The sequence below is a fragment of the Spodoptera frugiperda genome, chromosome 17 (genome assembly GCF_023101765.2).
Source record: "Spodoptera frugiperda isolate SF20-4 chromosome 17, AGI-APGP_CSIRO_Sfru_2.0, whole genome shotgun sequence".
In the NCBI taxonomy this organism is placed as follows: Eukaryota; Metazoa; Arthropoda; class Insecta; order Lepidoptera; family Noctuidae; genus Spodoptera; species Spodoptera frugiperda.
Window position 1 is genome coordinate 2,784,698 of NC_064228.1, and position 22,436 is coordinate 2,807,133.

The window sequence follows — 22,436 nt, forward strand, 5'->3', positions numbered from 1 at the left end:
TTTCAGTGTGGGAGAGCCATGCTGCGGCACGAATGGGCCAGCTCGACCGAAGTTACTCGGCCTCACAGAAAACCGACGTGGAACCACGTTTGCGTTGTGTTTCGTTGTGTGAGTGAGGTTATCGGAGGCCCAATTATGCCCCTCCCCAATCCCTGATTCCCAAAAATTCATTAAATTCCTAACTCCCAACATGCCGGCAATAAACTTGTGACGCCTCTGGTGTTTCGGGTGTTCATGGGCGGCGGCGATTGCTTACCATTAGGTGATACGTCTGCTCGTTTACCAGCTTATACCATAAATACCACTTATACCGTTTACCGGCTGGTAGCCTCCAATAGAGAACCTTTTTATCTCATTGAAGACTTTCTGAATGGATTTCGAGCAGCAAATCTTGTGGGAATAGGCAGAAACTACAGAGTATCAACTATTAAGTAAATATTTTTTTAAGCTTCGTTCGTAGTCATGACTCACACACATAACTTCACGCCTTTTATCCCCGAAGGGGTAGGCAGAGGTGCACATTACGGCTCGTAATGCCGCTATACAATGTACACCCACTTTTCACCATTTTGTGTTAAAGTCCCATGTAATAGGGGGTGAGCCTATTGCCATATCCTGGACACAATTCCAGACTCCGTGCTACTACCGTGAAATTTTCGAAAAACCGAAAAATGCCCAGTAATACTTTGCCCGACCCGGGAATCGAACCCGAGACCCCTTGTTCGGCAGTCGCACTTGCGACCACTCGACCAACGAGGCCATAGTCATGACTCTGATTATACAAGCACGCTGCGTGCTTCACATCAACTTTTATAATATCTCTCCAAATACAGAAGACAGAATAATGTTATTCTTCTGTGTACCTCTACATTAGCGTTACTTTACGGAATGATAAATATAAAAAAGACGTTGAAAAACATTATTTATTACTAAACATACAAATTCTATATTAAATTACAATTGAGCCGTCAATGATAATTAGGCATCGATGTGATGCATTTAGTAGAATTCTTCGTCTTTAAGACATTTTTTGATTGTTTTGAGCGAGGGTTAAGATAGCTTATCAACAATAGGGTAGATGATTAATTTTTATTTAAATGTCCATTTTGTATATTATTTTAAAATATTCGACATGGATTTTTTATTTTCTTACAGAACCAAATACTTTCCAATATTGATTTGAAATATCGCGTGATGTCACTTTCAGGTACGTTTTACAAGTAGAAATGACGTATTTGCTCGCACTTCTAAACTTTATTATTTCGTTTTATACAAGTATTGTTATTTTTCAGTACCTAACTAACGGACTAAATAGATTTTTAATTTTCATACCCCGTCATCATCCCTATTGTTTTTCTATGGAAATAGTGAGTTTTTTTTATAAATTGGTACCAGAGGGCAGACGGTACTCTCCTCTTTTTCCATAACCCTCTCTCCCTTAAATAGGCATTTAGGAAACCTTTGATAGTTTTGAAGTTAGGTTTCAAAAAAATGATTTTTCTTAAAATAGCAGATTATTTTGACTTAAAAGTGGTTCCGAGTAGACCTCTCAGTCACCAAATAATGTAACACCATTCAAATTTTTATTCAAAATCTATTCGCTAGTACTCTTAACCAATTTGTATTTTGAAGTTCAGTAAGTGTTTGCTTTAATGCGTCAACGTATTCATCGAATACTATGACCATGCCGATGTCTATTACTTTTAACGTGTGATTACCATTGTCAGGAAACAAGACTGATATCAATGACGTTGAATTGGTATCTTTCTTGTTTCCTGATAATGCTAATGGTTCTCCCTTATGTCCTTTTTTGTCATCAATATCATCTTTTAGAAATGAGACGTCTTCATCACTTGTGATATCGCCTTCAACGTAGTCTGGTTTTTTTATTGGTATTTTAATGTAGTCAGGTTTTTTTATTGGTATTTCAATATAGTCAGGTACCGAAACAATTGATTTGTGACAACCTTGGCCGGAACACTGCGAAAAATAAAGTAAATAATTTAACATTGCTTTGCCCCACAATAGGATTTTCTTCTGTGTCGTGGGTGCGTTTACCGTGAGCCAAAATAATTAACTTAAATTCATACGGTCTAAAAAATAAAGAAGTCCAACCTGAGCCCGACATTTGTCTCCGCTGCACTGTAATGTACAAAATAATGCAGTTGTTAGTTGTTAATATATTTTTAGTAAGCGCGACTGCCAGGCAAGGGATCTCGGGATCAATTCCCGGGTCGGGCAAAAAATTGCTGGGCTTTTTTCGATTATTTGGAGTCTGGAATTCTGCCTGGTGTGGGTATGGCAATAGGCTTATCCCCTATTAAATGGAACACAAATGGTGAAAGAGCTGAGCAGCAGGTAAAACAGCGTGGGAGCTGGTTACTTGTAATTTCAGTATACAGTAGGTATAGGTGTCAATAATAATTACCCCGGCAATGCAGTTTGTGCCTTTACACTGAAAAATAAATAAGACTATAATATTATCATTTTCAATAACAAATATTGGAATCCGGTGTACGGCAATAGGCTTAACGCCATTAAATGACACTAATAATAGAAATACTTATGAAAATGTTTTTTTAAAAGGGAACCGCCTTCTATCTTATAACACAAATAGTGAAAAGTGGGTGTATATTGTACAGTGGCTTTAAGTGCCGTAGTGTGCATCTCAGCCTACCCCTTCGGGGAATAAAAAGTCCTGACGTTACGGGCTGACCTAAATTTTTTTTAAGTCGGATAATATGCCTCAACCTTCCTAGGGTGAAAAAATACTATGCTGTCAACTGCATCAAAAACAAACATACATACAGATCAAATTGGGAACTTCCTTCTTTTTTTGAAATCGGTTAAAAAGTATGCTGCTAATAATTCTTCTTGAGTTTCGGATACATATTGTAACAAAATATTTACAACAAGACACTTACCTTGGCCGTACATCTTAGTCCTACGCACTAAAAAAAGAAAGATAATCTAAGAATCTACCCAAATGCCACTTAGCGCTTAACTAATAAAAAGAGAATCAATTTTAAAGGTTGCCACATTTCGCCCCTTTAGATTTCCTACACTTGAGCTTTATAAGGTATGTAACGTGCTAACAGTTCGGCAATTATTTATTCTTAATATAATTCTCCACCAACACACTGCACTTCCTTTTGTTCCAGTACCCTCTGACAAGAGAAGGAAGGACTTAGTTTGCACAAAGCTTCAAACTAAACATGCGTTTGCTAGGCGCTTTTATGTTTTTTTAGGCCCTTTCCTATATAATAAACTTAACAAATTGTTAGACTTCTATAGTGTTAGTTGCAAAAAATGTAGTTATTTAATATCAGAATATTTAGCAACACTCAATTACACAGACACAGAGAAACTTCTAGAAATTTTAGTGCAAGTACTTGTAATATTAACATAGGCTCCTCTTACGTATAATTATGCTTATTCTCGTAGTTATTAATATATTACTTTTATATCCGGTTAACATAAACAAATATTGTCCTAGTTAAAAAGCGTCGTAAAGTGATGGTCTGAAACACAGGTTAATATAAACCTAGTTCGGGCAGGTCGCTACTTTACATTCTTATTCCAAATTACCACCATTTGTATTTGTAACTAGCTTCTGCCCGCGACTCCGTCCGCGCGGATGTCGGTCTTCGCGTGGAAGTTTTATTTCTCCATTTTGAGTTACTCTTACAATGACATCTTATAAATATCTATTGGACCCAAATACGGCGAGGCCCATAATAATTAAGGAGATCCCTCTATTGAGCTACTGCTGTTGAGCAGAATAAAACTGAAAAATAAAGATTTTTTTCTACGTATTTTTCCAGGATAAAAAGTAACCTATTTTATGTCCAGGATAATAAGACATAATTATACCAAGTTTCGAAATCAAACCGTTAGTTTTCACGTGATGCCTGAACATATATAGACAGACAGACAAAAAAATTATAATCACATATTTGGGTTTGGTATCGATCCAGTAACACCCTGCTATTTATTTTTTCTATATTTTTAATGAGCAGAATTGACCCTTCTACAGATTTATTATAGCCCGCGACTTCGTTCGCGTGGAATAGTGACTTCCGGCAAATTTTTGGTTTTAACCACATAGTTCCCGATTTCGCGGGATCTCTTCAAAAATTAGATGTGGAAGATATTCTAGGGAACTCCTCAAAAATCAACATAATGAGCTCTGCGTTTGAATTTAATAGATGTATACTCACTTAGGGCATAGAAAAAATAGTTTAAAAACGGACTTAAACTAAAGAAATATTATAATCTTTCCGAACTTAAGATGAAAACTAACTTAAAACTAAAGAATTAAAGAAAGCTACGAATTACGAATTTATAACAATTAAAAAAGAAATTATATTACAACCTATCCTCAATGCTATAATAACCAAGCTTAAACTAAATAATTTAAAAGAGACGACTTAAATCTAATTAATTTATAAATTATAGACTTACAATTTTATTAAACAAACTAACTACAGTAACTACTAATAATCGATATCAAACTAAACCTACGTTAAATAATTTAACCAGAAAACCAGGAAAACTCAACAAATAAACTTTTTAATAGACAAATACAACGAAACCAATTATTTAGAATACACGAAACAGCAGGACCACTGCAGACAAATAATCATACGACTTATAGTACACTATTTCCACAACAGTACTGAAGCGCTCGGCCGATACCCAACCAAATGAATGTAACGAAATTTAACGTTTATTATTATTTTTTGAAATAAAAACTATCCTATGTCCTTTCTAAGGTTCTAAACTATATCTGTACCAAATTTCAACCAAATCCGTCAAATAGTTGCGGAGATTAATGGTATAAGCATAGAATAGTGTTCGACGTGATTCTTTAATTTGATATAACTTTTTTATTTATGAACCGATTGACATGAAACATACACTAAATGTAAATTGAAGCATACCACAATATATTCGTGAAAACCGCATCCAACTCGGATCAGCCGTTTCTGAGATTAGCGCGCATAGACACACAGACAAACAGACAAACAGACAAAAAAAAGTTAATTACATTTTTGGGTTTGACATCGACATAACAATAACCCCTGCTATTTTTTTTATTTTTATTTTCAATGTACAGACAGCACTTTTCTACGATTTTATTATATGTATAGATTTAATATAAGTGTAGTAATAGATTATCTTAAGGCTATGATTATACTATTATAAGGTAAATGTTACTTGAACGTGAAATGTATGTAACTCTTTTTGTGTACAAATTTTCGAATAAATTTCAATTTCAATTTCAATTTCAGAATAGAAAACTATTTTTTTATGGAATAAGCCGGTAAACGAGCTGACGGATCACCTGATGGTAAGCAATCGCCGCTGTCCATGGACACTTGAAACACCAGAGGCGAGGCAACAAGTGCGTTGCCGGCCTTTTGGGGGTTAGGAATCAAAGGGTTGTTGTTACTCGATATCGTATAATTTATACTCATTTAATACTCACCTGGGCTTGACAGTTCGTTCCTCTGCACTGAAATAAAGTACTGAACAATTTAATAATAGTAACAACAACGAAGTGAAATCGTTCTCATTCTCCTTTATAGAACGTCACCCTATCATAACCTTTTTAGGGTTCCGTAGCCAAATGGCAAAAAACGGAACCCTTATAGATTCGTCATGTCTGTCTGTCTGTCTGTCCGTCCGTCCGTCCGTCCGTAGGTCACAGCCATTTATTTCCGAAACTGTTGGACCTACATAGTTGAAACTTTGTAAGTTGATGTATTTCGGTAACCGCTATTCGAATTTTGAATAAAAATTAATAAATTTAAAAATTAAAGGGGGGCACTCCATACATGGAATTGATAAAAAAAAAATTTTTTTCAGCTAGCATATTTTTTTTTAGCTTTATCACTCCCTTATTTTAAAAGTTTCCACTCAGGACGCGTCTAACTTTCAAACGATTGATTTTGACGAAAAATGTTTTTTGAAACCTTAATGTCTTTTTTTAAGACCTATCCATAAACACCCATCGTGATGGGTGTTTATTTATAGGTCTTTTTTCGTCACATCAATCGTTTGAAAGTTAGAACTTTTAAAATAAGGGAGTGAGAAAGCTAAAAAAAATATATATGCTGTAGATTTCAATAGAAACTTACAACGAAAATTGGTTAGAACCAAATATTAGTTTTTAAGAAATAATATATTTATAAAAAACGCAAATATAAGTTTGTCGTTTATACAAACACTATGTAAAACCAAGTTATTTTATAACTTATATATTATGTCATCTGCTTGCTGCTACGGAAACCCTTCATGGGCGAGTTCGACTCGCACTTGGCCAGTTTTTTTTATGTTAAATGGGTCGACGTTTACTCTCTCTCGAGCATAAGTAGCTCGCCGCCCGACCAGAACTAAACCCGAGCGCGTTGCGTCTCGATCCTTGAAAAGACCACAGATGGGGCCCAGTACGGCTGATACCTGATCCGGAGTTGCGGACAACCGAGGGTATTTAACGGGGTTCCAGTTTAAAGCAGGAGTAGGAACGTGGTGGTTTTTAGTCAGTAGGAGTCTGACACTCTCGCCTCATCCGGGGGAGAAGGCATTAGATGATGTCGGCGCATCACATACGCCTGTAGACGACACGGGCGGACGACACCGGGGAAGCGCGGGGTCGCGGTACTGAACGCGGCAGCGCTCGCGCCACGGCGCGGCCACTAAGCTCTCAGACGCGTTAGACTTCGGGCATTTCATTGTTCCAATACTAAATATTTGTAATTACGGTATTAAACCTATTTATACAGTCCACTCTCTTTATTAAGTCCCAACCGAGTCATCAGACGATTTTCCCCAAATAATCATAATCGCTATTTTTTTTGTAGAATAAATCTTTTAATTTAGTCTAGGTATGAAAAAAATAATATCATCTCACCTCTGCATCAACTTCAATGCCGGTTGCCTGAAAAAAGTTTTTTTTTAAATTATATATTGTGGTCCCAGACCCTGTGGAACCTTACGACGGGGAAGCCTCACGACGGGGAATGCAGTGTCCAGGGGTAGGGTCGTTGTGGCGGTGTCTCTGGACATCGCCAACGCTTTCAATTCCCTGCCCTGGAGCTGCATACTGGAGGCACTCCGGTACCACCGGGTGCCTACCTATCTCCGTCGTGTTATCGAGGCCTACCTGACGGATAGGTTCGTCACCTACCCCGGTCACCAAGGTGTGTGGAACCGGCGAGAGATGTCGCGCGGTGTTCCACAGGGTTCGGTTTTGGGGCCGCTCCTGTGGAACATCGGTTACGACTGGGTGCTGCGCACCGACCTCCCGAACGGTGTCAGCGTAGTCTGCTACGCCGACGACACGCTGGTGCTAGCGCACGGGAGGTCGCACCAGGCGGCGGCCAATTTAATGGCGAGAGCGGTTGCGACGGTCGTTGCAAGGATCCGGCAATTGGGACTCGAGGTGGCGCTCCACAAGTCCGAGGCCATGTGTTTTCATGGCCGCGGAAACGCGCCACCTCCGGATGGGTCCCAAATAACGGCAGGAGGGGTTACCATCGGCGTCGAGACGACGATGAAGTACCTAGGACTCGTCCTCGACAGTCGATGGAACTTCGTGGAGCATTTCCGACGTTTGGCTCCTAAGTTGGAACGGACGGGGGCTGCGCTTAAGCGGCTCCTGCCCAACCTCGGGGGCCAAATGCCTCCTGCCGGAGGTTGTACGCGGGGATCGTGCGGTCCATGGCCCTCTACGGAGCCCCTGTTTGGGCGCCGAACCTGATGCGGCGGCCAGCTCTGTCGCTGCTCACTTCCCAGAGGGTCATGGCCATTCGAGTGATCCGCGGATATCGCACGATCTCCGGAGAGGCGGCCAACCTCCTTGCCGGACTCCCGCCGTGGGATCTGGAGGCGAAGGTGCTCGCGCGCGTCTTTAGTTTGCGCGCCGACGCGCGTCGCCGGGGCGAAACTCCACTGCCGCGCCAGATTAATGCGTGGCGGGATGAGCTCCGGCGCGATCTCATGGCGGAATGGCAGCAGCGACTGTCGCAACCAAGGGCTGGGCTCGCTGTCATTGCAGCGGTAAGTCCCCTCTTTGAGGAGTGGCTAGAGAGGCGCCACGGCGTCCTCACCTACCGCCTGACGCAGGTGCTTACCGGACGTGGAAGCTTCGGTAGGTTCCTGTTTCTGTTCAGACCTGTGCGTGCGACGCGTCGCGTTCTGCGCGCGCCTCAAAGAGCCATCAGACCACCACAGATGGGGCCCAGTAGGGCTGATGCCTAATCCGGAGCTGCGGACTACCTAGCGGGTTTACCGGGGCTCCGGCTCGACGGGCAGGAGTAGGAACGGGGTGGTTCTTAGTCAGTAAGAGTCTGACACTCCCTCTCGCCTCGCCCAAGGCGGGAGAAGTCATTGGATGATTTTCCACCCTCAAAAAAAAAAAAAAAGACCCTGTGGAACACCGCTCGATAGATATCACCGGTTCCACTCGGCTTTGAAGATACAGTTCAATTTCACATTAAGTACTGCAGCACCATCGAAGGTCAAGGATAAGATGGAAAAGTCAACAGCATAGTCATTCAGTCCGGAGCTGCGGACTACCTAGCGGGTTTACCGGGGCTCCGGCTCAACAGGCAAGAGTAGGAACGGGGTGGTTTTTAGTCAGCAAGAGTCTGACACTTCCTCTCGCTTCGCCCAAGGCGGGAGAAGACATAAGATGATTTTCCCCCACAAAAAAAAAATAGTCATTCAGTAGAGCACACTCAACGTCAACAGACTTCGCGGCAGGCCCAGGAGAAGATGGCGGGACGAACTTGGCACCTATGATAAGGATTGGCCGCAGAAAGCTCTGCACAGAGAGGAGTGGAAGGAGGGTAAGGAAGCCTTTGTCCTGCAGTGGGACGACCACTGCAGGCAAATAAATAGTCCAGGAGATAATAATTCTGATAAAAGTGAGGATCTCGCTGCTTGTTTCTGGGTGGTTTAAGTAAGTCGCAGGATCAAGAGTACAGAACACGTATGATATTTGTGGCGACACATTGACAAGTAACAAGTGACAGATGACAGCAGTCGCACATAGACTATCGACGAGCAAATCAACGGATTATGTCATAAATATCCTGCATCGCACATATGAAGTTTACATGTGAATTAACACGGATAGAAAATCCCAACGAACAACAGTTGGGTAGAAAGCCCGCCAGACACGATTACTTCGCCTGTTTGGAGGATCCTACTTTTCTTGGGGAACTTTACTCTCTGTTCCCTAAATATTTATTGTTTTAATTGTTTTTGTACTTACATAAGCCATGCAATCATCTTTCTGACACTGAAACAGATAAACGAATGAAGTATTACATTCAAAGGACTAAACGTTGAAAGATGACGTTATATGGCAGAGCAGCTTCAAGGCGCGGTCCCACCGCGGTGCACGAAGAGGCTACGCACGTGTATTAAAGTTCGCTTTGTAAGAAAATGTAAGTGGTTGTGTCCACTACCACGAATCGGCCAGCTCGACCGGAGTGATACCACGACCTCACAGAAAACCGACGTGAAACAACGCTTGCGTTGTGTTTCGTTGTGTGAGTGAGGTTACCGGAGGCCCAATTCCCCCTTTCCCAATCTTCGCCATCCCCATTCCCGAACAACAACCCTTAAATTCCTATTTGGTGTTTCAAGTGTCCATGGGCGGCGGCGATTGCTTACCATCAGGTAATACGTTTGCTCGATTATCGGCGTGTTTCATAAAAAAAAAACTACAATCCACGGAGAGACTACGCATAAATTGACGTCATTGATACACGCGTGGCTTGCTCGAATAGGCGGTTACATAGCACAACGCTGTCAACGTTTTCAGTCACACACCTTGTAGCCTCTCCATGCGCTGTGCCACGCTATACATAGTCGTGTGTCACATTCGTGTAGTCCAGTGGAAACGTACACCCACATTGTAAATTAATACACGCAGCTAAAATGCGCCAAAGATGGGGCCCAGTAGGGCTGATGCCTGATCCGGAGCTGCGGACTACCTAGCGGGTTTACCGGGGCTCGAAAAGCAGGAGAAGGAACGGGGTGGTTTTTAGTCAGTAACAGTCTGACACGCCCAAGGCGGGTGAAGTCATTGAATGAGTTTCCCCCCTCAAAAAAAAGCTAAAATGCGCCGCGTACTCGTACACAGCAGCCTTTATAGGAGGTAACCATATAGGGTGGATACCGCTATGTTACACAGAACTCATAATATTTCTGCTGAAAAGTAGCTATTCTAATACAATGTAATGAGGAAATAATCCAATTTTCGAAGGCTGCAACTTCGAGAATTGTATTATTTTCTCATAAATTATTCCAATTTTTCAATACATACATACAATAAGATATTAAAAATTTCACACTTTCATGCATAGATTTGACGAACTACGTAGTTCTGACTTTTTTATCTTATTTTCAAGAAATAAGTTTGCTATTTGGTATAAAAATTTAAAGTGAAGCCAAGATCTTCATGATACTGAAGTCCAGTGCTTCCCAGGGACATGAGTGTGTACGTTTCGATAAATGTATTTAATTTGACTAGTATGAAAGTAGCCGATTAAAACAGACAAGTTATGATAGTTTCCGGAGCTGCGGACAACGTAAAATGTTACCGGGGCTCTGGCTCAAAGTAGGAGAAGATTTTTAGTCACTCTCTTGTACTCACGGTTTTTCACCTTAAAAATCTCCGGTTAATTCGCCGTGTGTAGGCACGGTCGTCAGTGTTGTATGGATCACTATGGAAGCGTGGAAACGTGCGGCGGTACGGCTGTAAGACTGCACGGCTAACACACCGTATGGTTGAAAAACTGTGTCGTGGACAAGAGACCTAAGAATCTGACACTCCCTCCCGCCTCACCCAAGGCAGGAGAAGTCCGGAGCTGCGGACTACCTAGCGGGTTTATTGGGGCTCCGGCTCGAAAAGCAGGAGTAGGAACGGGGTGGTTTTTAGTCAGTAAGAGTCTGACACTCCCTCTCGCTTTGCCCAAGGTGGGAGAAGGCATTGGATGATTTTTCCCCTTTAAAAAAAGTTATGTTAGTTATATGTGTTTTTTAACCTGATAAACTTACTTTAATACAGGCTACCTCTTTACTTTGACTACACGAGTAAAACCGCAGTTAATGTTCATTAGATTAGTTCCTACTTACCTCTGTGTGTGCTGCCTCACCATTAGCCTATACCATAAAAAAAAATTAAAACATTATTCTCAGTGTCGTGTATATTTTAATTAAATAGCTACTTCCGCGCGGTTTCATCCGCTCTGCTCGGTTCTCCTTCCTAATAACCAACCTTCCTAACCTTCCTCGATAAATGCGCTATCCAACACAAAAAGAATTATTCAAATCGGACCAGTAGTTACGGAGATTAGCGCGTTCAAACAAACAAACAAACTCTTCAGCTTTATAATATTAATAATACAGATAAACATTATACGAAAGTAAATTATGTAAAATCTTTTGTTATTTTCTTACCACTGAGTGACATGTTTTGCCTTTACACTGTGAGATAAAACAAATATTTAGTATACATAATAATGTATGGCTACCAAAACTATCTTGAAATCCATGTTTGTTTAACCGATGAATTATCTATCTTTTTTGTACTTACTTTGGCATAGCATTCTTTACCTTCACACTGTGGAAATACAAAAATGTAATAGTTACTCTACAGTAGTACTTCCATTAGTTTTAAAATGTTTTTTTTTTAATACATATAGAATTTTATAATGAACTAGCTACTTCCGCGCGGTTTCACCCGCTCTGCTTGGCTCCTATTAGTCATAGCGTGATGTTTTATAGCCTAAAGCCTTCCTCGATAAATGCGCTACACAACACAAAAATAATGATTTGAATCGGACCGATAGTTCAGGAGATTAGCGCGTTCAAACAAACAAACTTTTCAGCTTTATAATATAAAAATATAAGTATAGTATAGATGTAAGTAATTAAAATAAGTCATATTACCGCCGCTATACACAGTTCATCGGAGCACTGAAAATTAAAATACATATCGATAATATTAAGTTAACAAAATACTTAATTGGAATTGGGCCTCCGGTAACCTTACTCACTCAACGACACAACGCAAGCGTTGTTTCACGTCTGTTTTCTGTGAGGCCGAGGTATCACTCCGGTCGAGCCGGCCCATTCGTGTCGAAGCAAGGTTCTCCCGTACTTAAAACTTGTTTTCTGTCTCCCCTTTTACAGTACCTTAGTACGAGGTTGCTTTACCTTTAACGAAATCGAAACGAGAGCGCGTTCGGCGCTCTGATTGGGCGACTCGAATGCACCAACCAATCACAGCGCCGAACGCGCTCTCGTTTCAATTTCGTACTATGACATCTGAACAAGAATGTACTACGATCAGAAACCACCCTTTAGAACCATAGCACCAATAACCTAATACCAAAACATCCAATTTACAATTCTATTGCCAAGTAAATAAGTGTCATTTTCCCCAAGCTCAAAACATGGGCTGATTCTATTTCAGTACAGTATTATTTTATTATAGCGCTAGTTAGTAACAGCGGGTGAGCAGCACAATAGTCACAACGATAGACTATTGAATTAGTTCTAGTGATGTGTTATAACTGCATCTAACTGGATACGACCGGTGTAAACCGGTTATGAGTAGGTTGTGTATGTGGGATGTATTTTGTAGGATATTTTTTTTGTTTGTGCTGACGTTTAAAAAACGCATTACGATTTTTCTCCTGTGTAGTGTGGGTGTGTTTACACACGTACAAATCACCATACACGCGTCACACCTAGATTCGTGAAAACATTTTACTAGAGGACTGACCGATAGAATAGCATTTTTAATATTTTGTTTGACCAGGTCCACTTTACCAACTTTCAGTCTTATAAATGCAATAGATCGTTATATATATTTGTTTCAGCTGTCATATTAATAACATTTCAGAATTCTTGAAAAAAAAAAAAATTAGTAAAAAGCATCCCAATTTCCCCCCCTAAAACGATGGTCACCCCAACAAAGTTCCCTGTATATGCGGTGAAAATCAATTAGCAGAACACGTGTGTCAATCTGTCCGTTGCACTGTACATAAAATTAATCATTAATCACATAAATAGCCCGTATCCGACCTCTCCTGGACTGTGAGCCTTCACTACATAAGAGTACTGTTTGGGGGGGGGGGGGGGATCATCCAATGATTTCTCCCACCTTGGGCGAGGCGGGAGGGAGTGTCAGACTCTTACTGACTAAAAACCACCCCGTTCCTACTCCTGCTTTTCGAGCCGGAGCCCCGGTAAACCCGCTAGGTAGTCCGCAGCTCCGGAGCATAAGAGTAGCTTGCCATAGTACCCACGCTTGGCACTTCAGCAACTTCATGCTTTTGGAAATGATATACTTTTAAAGATTTTTTTTAAACTCACATCTGCATGACATTTTTCTCCCGTACACTGGAATGTTAAGATTTATTAAATTATATGCTATATTTTTGGGGAATCGTATATACCTAGTGTACTTAAATAAATACTATTATTAGAACTTGAGTCGGGATATTTACCATGTTTATTTATGTTGATGAGTTTCTTAAATAAATATGTAGCTTAACTTAGGTAAAAACTTTTTTTATAAAAGGAACCCATCGCTATTTTCTTTACCGCTTCAATTTTTTTATAGACATGTAATATTCATATCAAACCATATCCTAAGTCAGAAAAATACAATGCTGAAACCAGCTAAACGTGAGATAATCGCGCACAAACATACATACATAGAGGTAAAACTGAGAACCTCCAGTTTTTTGAAGTCGGTTAAAAAATATTTGAAAACTTACTAGGGACGCAGAATCTGGACCTTTGGTCTGCAACGTGACATAATAAAATATGTTAAACAATGACATCATGGTTTATTTTAGGGCCTATGCACGCCACGTTTTTTAAACGCGCCGACGACGCGCGTTTGTAGCGATACAGACGCAATACGCACGCAAGTTAGACGCAGCCTGTAGACCTTTGCACACATGACACGCTTGTATAGCGAAGCAGACGCGATGCAAACGCGTGTGCGTAGCGATACAGACGCGCGTTTGTATCGATACAAACGACAACAAACTGCTCTGCAGGAGAAAAACGCGCCGGTGACGCTCGGTTCCAAAACGCGCGTCGACGGCGCGCTTAAAAAACGAGGTGTGCATAAGCCCTTAAGGAAACAAATTATGGAAAAGGGCCCTTTTTTTTGCACAGTTGTTTAACAGATTACCAGACGATATAAAAAAATGCGATAACATAAACGCATTCAAAACTAAACATAAAGAACATGTACAAACATTGTTAAATTCATTAAAATAAAATGAATGTATAATATATATTTTCATATATTTTTTTTCTCAACAGCTATGACAAGGATTGGCCGCAAAAAGCTTTAAACAGAGAGGAGTGGAAGGAAGGTAGGGAGGCCTTTGCCCTGCAGTGGGACGATCATGGCAGAAATCTAAATCTAAATCTATTTTTTATAATAACTATCATGAGACATACTAAATTAAATGAAAATCACGGTTGATACTCTATTTCTAGTTAAAATGAATGTAACTTCTTACCACACTAGAGGATATTGTCATAGAAGATACGAAGCACCGTGTATCTCATTTTAAGTGAGCAATGTATCTGTTTACTCACGTAATATTACGCGTATCAAAAATTACTCACGTAAATTAATAGAGGAAAGCTCTACTAGTTTCGAGCCACAGAGGGAGTGAATGATCTGTTGGTACTTAACAAAAAAAAAGCATTATCTGTCGCACTCAGAGTCATTTAATGGTTACTTAACCCCGTCCTTAGTAACTGTCTTCAGAACAAAATCGTTACTAAGGAATAAGTATTTTTTTTTTTATGAAACACGCCGTTAATCGAGCAGACGTATTACCTGATGGTAAGCAATCGCCGCCGCCCATGGACACTTGAAACACCAGAGGCGTTACAAGTGCGTTGCCGGCTTTTTGGGAGTTAGGAATTTAAGGGTTGTTGTTCGGGAATCGGGGATGGGAAAGATTGGGAAGGGGGGAATTGGGCCTCCGGTAACCTCACTCACACTACGAAACACAACGCAAGCGTTGTTTCTCGTCGGTTTTCTGTGAGGCCGTGGTGTCACTCCGGTCGAGCCGGCCCATTCGTGCCTAGTTTAAGTAATATTAAATGTCTCTGAGTGCGGCAGTATAACAATTGTACCTTGATGTTGAAGTAACATACCTTAGCCTTGCAACCTTTAGCACTGCACTGAAAATTATATAGTAATAAAATATAGTAAAATATAGCTAACTTGACTATTTACATATATTAAAGAAAATTGTTGCGCATGAGGGTGCCGGTTCGAAACCCTTTGTTTTTATAACGTCACGCTTTTAATCCCCAAAGGGGTAGGCAGAGGTGCACATTACGACACGTAATGCCACTATACAATGTACACCCACTTTTCACCATTTGTGTTATAAGTCCCTTATAATAGGGGGTGAGCCTATTGCCATATACTGGACACAATTCCAGAGTCCGTGACACCACCGAGAAATTTTCGAAAATCCGAAAAAAGCCCAGTAGTGCTTGGCCCGACCCGGGAATCGAACCCGAGACTTCTTATTCGGCAGTCGCACATGCGACCACTCGACCAACGAGGCATGTAAAAACATATTATGTACCGTATAATATATTAATAAAAATATTGTGGTGACACTCTGACAAGTGACAAGTGACAGATGACAGAAGTCGCGCATAGACTATCGACATCAAATCACATCATCAAATCACAAATCAACGGATGACGTCATAAACATCCTGCATCGCACATATGAAGTTTATATGCGAATTAACACGGATAGAAAACCCGCCAGGCTGATCACCTCGCCTGGTCGGAGGATCCTCCTTTTCTTAGGGGACTTTATTCTCTGTTCCCTATAGTACACAATATGTTATTGATTTACTTACGGCTGCCGATCCGCGACGACCTATGCACTGATATATAAAAATACAAACATGGATCATAATTATATAACAAACTGAAGAAAAAATTGATATCTTTTTATAGTAGTTATTAATAACTAGCTACTTTCACGCGGTTTCACCTGCTTTGCTCTGCTTCTTTAGATCGTAGCGTGATGTTCTATAACCTTACTTGCTTCTGCCTGCGACTTCGTCCGCGGAAAACTAAAATAAATAGGGTTGTACTACCCCTAACATTTAGGGGGAAAATAGATGATGATGTAGAAATAGACGGATAAGCACAAACAATTTCATCAAAATCGGTCAAGCCGTTTCGGAGGAGTATGGCAACGAAAACTGTGACACGAGAATTTTATATATTAGATAGACCTTTCTTTATAAATGGACTATCCAACACAAAAAGAAGAGTGTCATGACTAAGATCAGAATAAACAATGATTCTATTATATTCGTATTGGATACTCTAATTGGACCAGTAGTTCCGGAGATTAGTTCATTTAAACAAACAAATAAACTTTGAATAGTAACTATAATAATATAATATAAGATTGTATGTATATCAGTTATCAAAGACTTACATTAACTTCACATTTTGGGTCGAAACACTGTCGAAAAACACAAAAAAAATATGAACCTGACTGAATGGTATATTTGAAATTTTGCTCGAGAATTACTCGAAAACAATCAAGGATTCCTCGAAAACAATCAAGCAGTACTCGAAAATAATCGAGCGTAACTCGAAAACGATTGATCGTCATCTAAAAAATTCGAGTATCTTTGGTGACTTTCATATAACATAAAGTCAATTGCAAAACATAAAGTCAATTCTAAAAGAAACTATAATAAAATATAAAATTGTATGTATATCAGTTACCTAAAACTTACATTAACTTCATTCTAACATTTTAGTTAGTAGCATAGCTACATAGCACGTCTCTGGAAAAGTACCCTTTTTTTGACGGTGGAAAATTATCCAATAACTTCTCCCCCCTAGAGTGAGGCGGGAGGGAGTGTCAGACTCTTACTGACGGAAAACCACCCCGTTCCTTCTCCTGCTTTGAGCCGGAGCCCGGTAACCTGGGGCCTTAGTCTGCTATTACAATTGTGTCAGAATGGTCGATCATTGCGCAGTGCAAGAGGGACGCAACTATGTAGGTTGTATAGCTCCTTCCCTCTTACACTGCTCAATGATCGACCATTCTGACACAATTGTAACAGCAGACTAAGGCCCCTGTTATGTTGTCCGCAGCTCCGGATCTGGAAAAGCGTCTTTGGTATAGAAAACTAAATTACCTTGTGTATGCATTTTTTCGGAGACTTGGTGTTGGAACGTTTAAGATTCAACACATTATTACGTAGAGCTGTTTTCTTAGAATCCACCTTAACGAGCGAAGTATTACTCGTACCCTGTGTACAATAAATAAATACTTACATAATGAATATACAAACATACATAAAAGAAAACACATTATCTGCCACACTCAGAGTCATTTAATGGTTACTTAACCCAGTCCTTAGCAATTGTTTTCGATACAAAATCGTTATTAAGGAATAGTTTAAGTAATCATTAAATGTCTCTGAGTGTGGCAGTATGTCATATTTTTTTATGGAATAAGCCGATAACGAGCTGACGGATCACCTGATGGTAAGCAATGGCCACCGCCCATGGACATTTGAAACACCTTGCACCTGCAACGCACTTGTAACGCCTTTGGTGTTTCTAGTGTCTATGGGCGGTGGCAATTGCTTACCATCTATCAGGCGATTCGTTTGCTCGTTTACTGACTTATACCATTTAAAAGAAAATAAAGATTCTATTATTATTATTTAAATAATTTACAGTTACCATTACAGATTTCAACTGCTGCTTCAACAATTCTTTTATCTTGAGTTTTGTCGACTGTAATCAAATAATAATTAATATTACACACATCGCTTTTGGAACGACGTCATTGTAACAACACGCTATAACTTTTTATATAGTATTTTATTTTAAATAGGATCCAATAATGCTTATTCGCAAATCAAACTCAAGGGGACATTTAGTTACAATTATAATGACTAGTTACTTCCGCGCGGTTTTATCCGCTGCTTCGCAATAAATGCACTATCTAACTCAAAAATATTTTTTCAATTCGAACTAGTAGCTCCGGAGATAAGCGCGTTCAAACAAACTCTTCAGCCTTATATAATAACTAGCTGACCCAGCAAACTTCGTTCCGTCTCAACCATTTTTTTTTCACCTATAAACCTTCCCTGAACTTCCACGAATAATTCAAGACCAAAATTTGTCTAATCAGTCAAGCCGTTCTCGAGTTTTAGCGAGAATACCAAACAGCAATTGATTTTTATATATAGAGTTATACACAAAAGAACTTACGTTGGCAATATTAGCCATGGCTTTAACAAATTCAACTTTTTCAGATTTCACTGGGTTTTCATCTTTATTTGACATAATTTCTGCTAATTTCTGTCGGACTTTGTTTTCTACACTCAATGTTTTTGAACTTTTTTGTCCTTCCTTGTTGGTTTTGAGTAAAATTTCCTTCCATTGTAGTGCCTGCTTTTCTGCACTACTTAGAGTCTTTTGTGATTCTTCTTTATTGTCATCTACTTTTTCTGGTTCGTCATATTCCTCTTCTTCAGAGGCACTTAACTCTTCTGCCTCATCAACAGAAATATTTGCTTCGGGTACTTTCTCAATGGCTGGATTGGCAACAACTTCTTCTTTAGGAACATATTTACTTTTCATTGGGATTTCTTTCTGAGTTTCCTTTGCTTTTTGCAAACCAAAATTTTCTATTGACGTCAAATGCGCTTGTATCTGTTGTTCTAACCATGCGTTGCGCTCATCTTCTACTGATGGTGCATCATCTACATATTTCTTTAATTCCTTGATCTCTTTATTCTGATTTGGTTCTGACCATAGATGTATTTCTTTTTCTACATCTTGTTCAGTAAACTGGGATTTCTGATTTGCTTGTTGGTTTTCGGTTTGATCAGTTATTTTATCTTGGTTTTCCTGTTTGTTTGTGAATTTTGTGATGCTTCCACCCCATGGTAGACCTTGCTGCGAGTAATTTTCCTTCCAATCCTGTGTCGGTTTATCATTATGACTTTCTTTCCACATTCTTATTTCTCTCTCTAGATCTTTTTCGTTTATTTCTTCAAGCTGCAATTTATCCGCTTTCAAACTCTGTGTTTTATCTAAATTAGCCTTCCATTGCGCTATCTGTTCTGTATATTTAGCAATTAACGGTTCATCGAGTTCTGGTTTCTCTTGAAGGGTTGTTTGACCGTCTGTGGTTTTGTAGTGTTTCAATTCTATACGGGGCAATGTATCTTTTCTAACATCATTTTCTTGATGTGATTTATAAATTATTTTTGTTTCTGTTGGTGTCTTCTTGAGTTGATTTCCTCCTTCTTGAGTTGAGGTCTTTTTGAGTTGAGTTCCTCCTACATGAATCGCAGGTGCCTCTTTATTGATATTAAGTTTCTTTTCGATTTGATCCTCCGTCGTCCTCAATATATCTTTCTGTGGGTATATGTTTCCGTGTTTATATGATTTTTGTGGAAAAACCTGGAGCGTTTTATGAACTGTGCAAAATATGAAACTGCATTGGAATGTAATATATATTGATATAGCTGTGATTATTAAACTTTTATTTATCATGTTTTACGTTTTTTGTGCTGTGATATGCAAAGGATACTAAATTTAATATCCTATCTGTTCGTTTCATGGTTGGATAATCGATTGTCTTGGTTCAACAATTTGAGATTGCATATTATGCAGTTGTCTAATGCAGGGATTGATAAGCAATGCACCATAACGCCTGGCTTCGGGTCAAAATTGCATTTATATAAGAAGATAACCAACTAAACGTAGCCATATTATAATGTTTTTTTAAACAGTGCTTTGTTTGTTGCTTGCCCATTCTTTCTTTAATAAATCGTTGCCCTACACTAGGATTTTTTGCTGTGTCGTGGCTGCGTTTACAGACATACAATTTTACATGTACATGACACCCAGACCCGGAACAGCAATTTGTGGATCATACAAAGAGTTGCCCCGTGTGGGAATCGAACCCGCTACACGTTGCGCGGCAGCCAGTTGCCCAGCTACCACGTCAACCGTGCAGTCAAGACAATAGGCATGTTTCCTACTAGTCAAATTGAAACGAAACGTCAAAAACGTTATTTTCTATAAACTTTGCATGAAATAGTCTATTATAACGTCATAAGTTTTTGACGTCAAATAGACGACTTATTTCTAGAAATTTAGCTAGAAAAGATCGAATATTAAGTAGTTCATCAGGAATGAGGTTGTCAGATTATTTTTGAATATTTTATGGTATTGAAAAGTTGTAATCATTTATTTTTGACCCAGTCATCACCCCGATTCGAGCGAATCCGTCCAGCTCATGAAATTTAAAAAAAAGAAGGAATAATAGTGCCTTATTAACATAAAACCAAGTTAACCCCAGTCGCCGTAAATGCAGGTACACATAGCATTCACAATTAGCAGTTACGTAGTTGTTCCCGCGAGATGTCGCTACTGACGCGCCCCGATTGACAACTACCTTGTGTGAAGGAAATTAAACTGTTAAACGTGACTGCTTTTACACGATACGATTAATTTTCGGGATCGCTACGATGATGGGACGACTTTAGTAATAAACAAATTTTTTTACAACGTCACGCCTCTTATCCCCGAAGTGGTATGCAGAGGTGCACATTACGGCACGTAATGTCGCTATAAAAACCTACTTTTCACCATTTGTGTAATCAGTCGCATGTAATAGGGGGTGAGCCTATTGCCATATACTGGGCACAATAATTGTGCCCAGTAGCAAGGAGTTTGTAATTATTACAGACTCCTTGCTACTACTGAATATTTTTGAAAAGCTAAAAAAGGCAAGCTATACATTGCCCGACTCGGAAATCAAACCTGAGACCCCTTGCCCTGCAGCCTAATAATAAACAAGTAGTACCTACGTAAAAGCTTTTTCTTCCATGAAAATCGTTTTAGTGAGCTCTATTGTACCAATTAACCCCTTTCGTTTGATATCCAGAATGGAAGCAGTTGTGGAAAAAAATATTATATTCTATGGTCATCAAGATTAAGAGTGTGTACCAAATATCAGATCAGTTTGACGTCAGAAAAGGGTTGGCTAATATGTGCTGACTGTCACAAACTACTCCAACTGACTGACTGTCACTAACAGGTGATCATGTAAATGAGTTTCTTACTAAACGCCGTTTGTAAAGTAAATGATCTTAACAACTTATTTTCAGTGAAATATTAAAATATTAAGTTCTGCAGAGTTAAATACTGTTTAAGGCGCTGTTAACATTGATTATAAGATTTACAGTTGTTTCCTGAAACATAAGATTGTTTGAAAAGGCTCAAGGAATTATTTCACGCGAAATTTAATGTTTCATAATGTTTAATGTTTAAGCAAACAGATAGATGTGAAACTTTTGTGTTAAAGGGGAGATGTTGAATGGATGTTTTCAACAATGACTTCCAAAAATAGATAAAGTCAAAGTCGAAGCATTTATTTTAATTAATCCTTAATTAGGTACGTTTGAAATTGAATGGTCCGTTAGTCTGACTCAGAACAGATCTATAGGTATTCTAATTTGTATATTATATTAAAATCTATTGCAGAGATTAATATACGCAGGTTTAGCTATATTATATGTTATATTCGTCCACGAAAATATCACACAACAGATAAATGATAAATGATATTTATTTTGCAAATAGGTTATAATGTAACTCTTTTACACGTCAATAACAGAGCATCATAATCTTAGTTTGAAATTTGCCTAGAAGGCTGGTGCCATAACCTCATAATATAAAAAAAATAACTATAAAGGTTTTAATGAATAATTTTTAGAAGTTGTTAAGAACTTGTGGCACCGACTTCTAACCTATCAGTGGGTGGGTAACTAATAATAGTTATTTTCTTTTTCCCCCTTTTGTTTTGGTTTTAGTTTTTGATTTTTTGAAGTCTGTGTTTTAAACGCAGTTATTTAGTTTTGAGACTTTCTTGATTAACCACTTTTAACCAGTATCAAAACAGTCAGGTTAATATAAACCGATCTCCATCAGATACTTAACATAACACCCAGTTTTCACCATTTACATTAAAAAACGCTTCATGTACATGTAACACCCACTTCATCAGTTATGTTAAGAGTCCCCTAATACCCTGAAGCCATTCACTGAGCACGTGTATTACTGAAAGTATTATATAAGTATGGAAGTAAGCTGAAAGAAGTGTACAATAGCGATCATTCATATCCACGACGCTGAAACTTTACAAAGACGGAACTGATGTATACAAATATGTGTTGGTAAAGGCAAGGATATAATGTCACGGAATATTGAACCTTATGTCGCTTCAAACTGGCTTTTCCAAACCGCTTTTTGTTTGTTGACGGTAGGAAATCATCCAATGACTTCT

The 22,436-nt window shown here is 39.2% G+C and overlaps 1 protein-coding gene across 1 annotated transcript; it reads right to left on the reverse strand.

The window, feature by feature from the left end:
• Window positions 1–905: 905 nt before the first annotated feature.
• On the reverse strand, window positions 906–19,683 carry LOC118276981 (uncharacterized). The gene is made up of 19 exons (XM_050699785.1): window positions 18,344–19,683; window positions 17,810–17,863; window positions 17,257–17,370; window positions 16,542–16,568; window positions 15,949–15,975; window positions 15,220–15,246; window positions 13,809–13,835; window positions 13,402–13,428; window positions 11,971–11,997; window positions 11,615–11,641; window positions 11,479–11,505; window positions 11,155–11,181; window positions 9,284–9,310; window positions 6,917–6,943; window positions 5,492–5,518; window positions 2,925–2,951; window positions 2,429–2,455; window positions 2,116–2,142; window positions 906–1,980 (listed from the first exon to the last, which is right to left on the reverse strand). Exons 1-19 carry the CDS (start codon window positions 19,634–19,636, stop codon window positions 1,588–1,590), a joined length of 2,259 nt encoding a protein of 752 aa, XP_050555742.1. The 5' UTR covers window positions 19,637–19,683; the 3' UTR covers window positions 906–1,587.
• Between the last annotated feature and the right edge of the window lie 2,753 nt (window positions 19,684–22,436).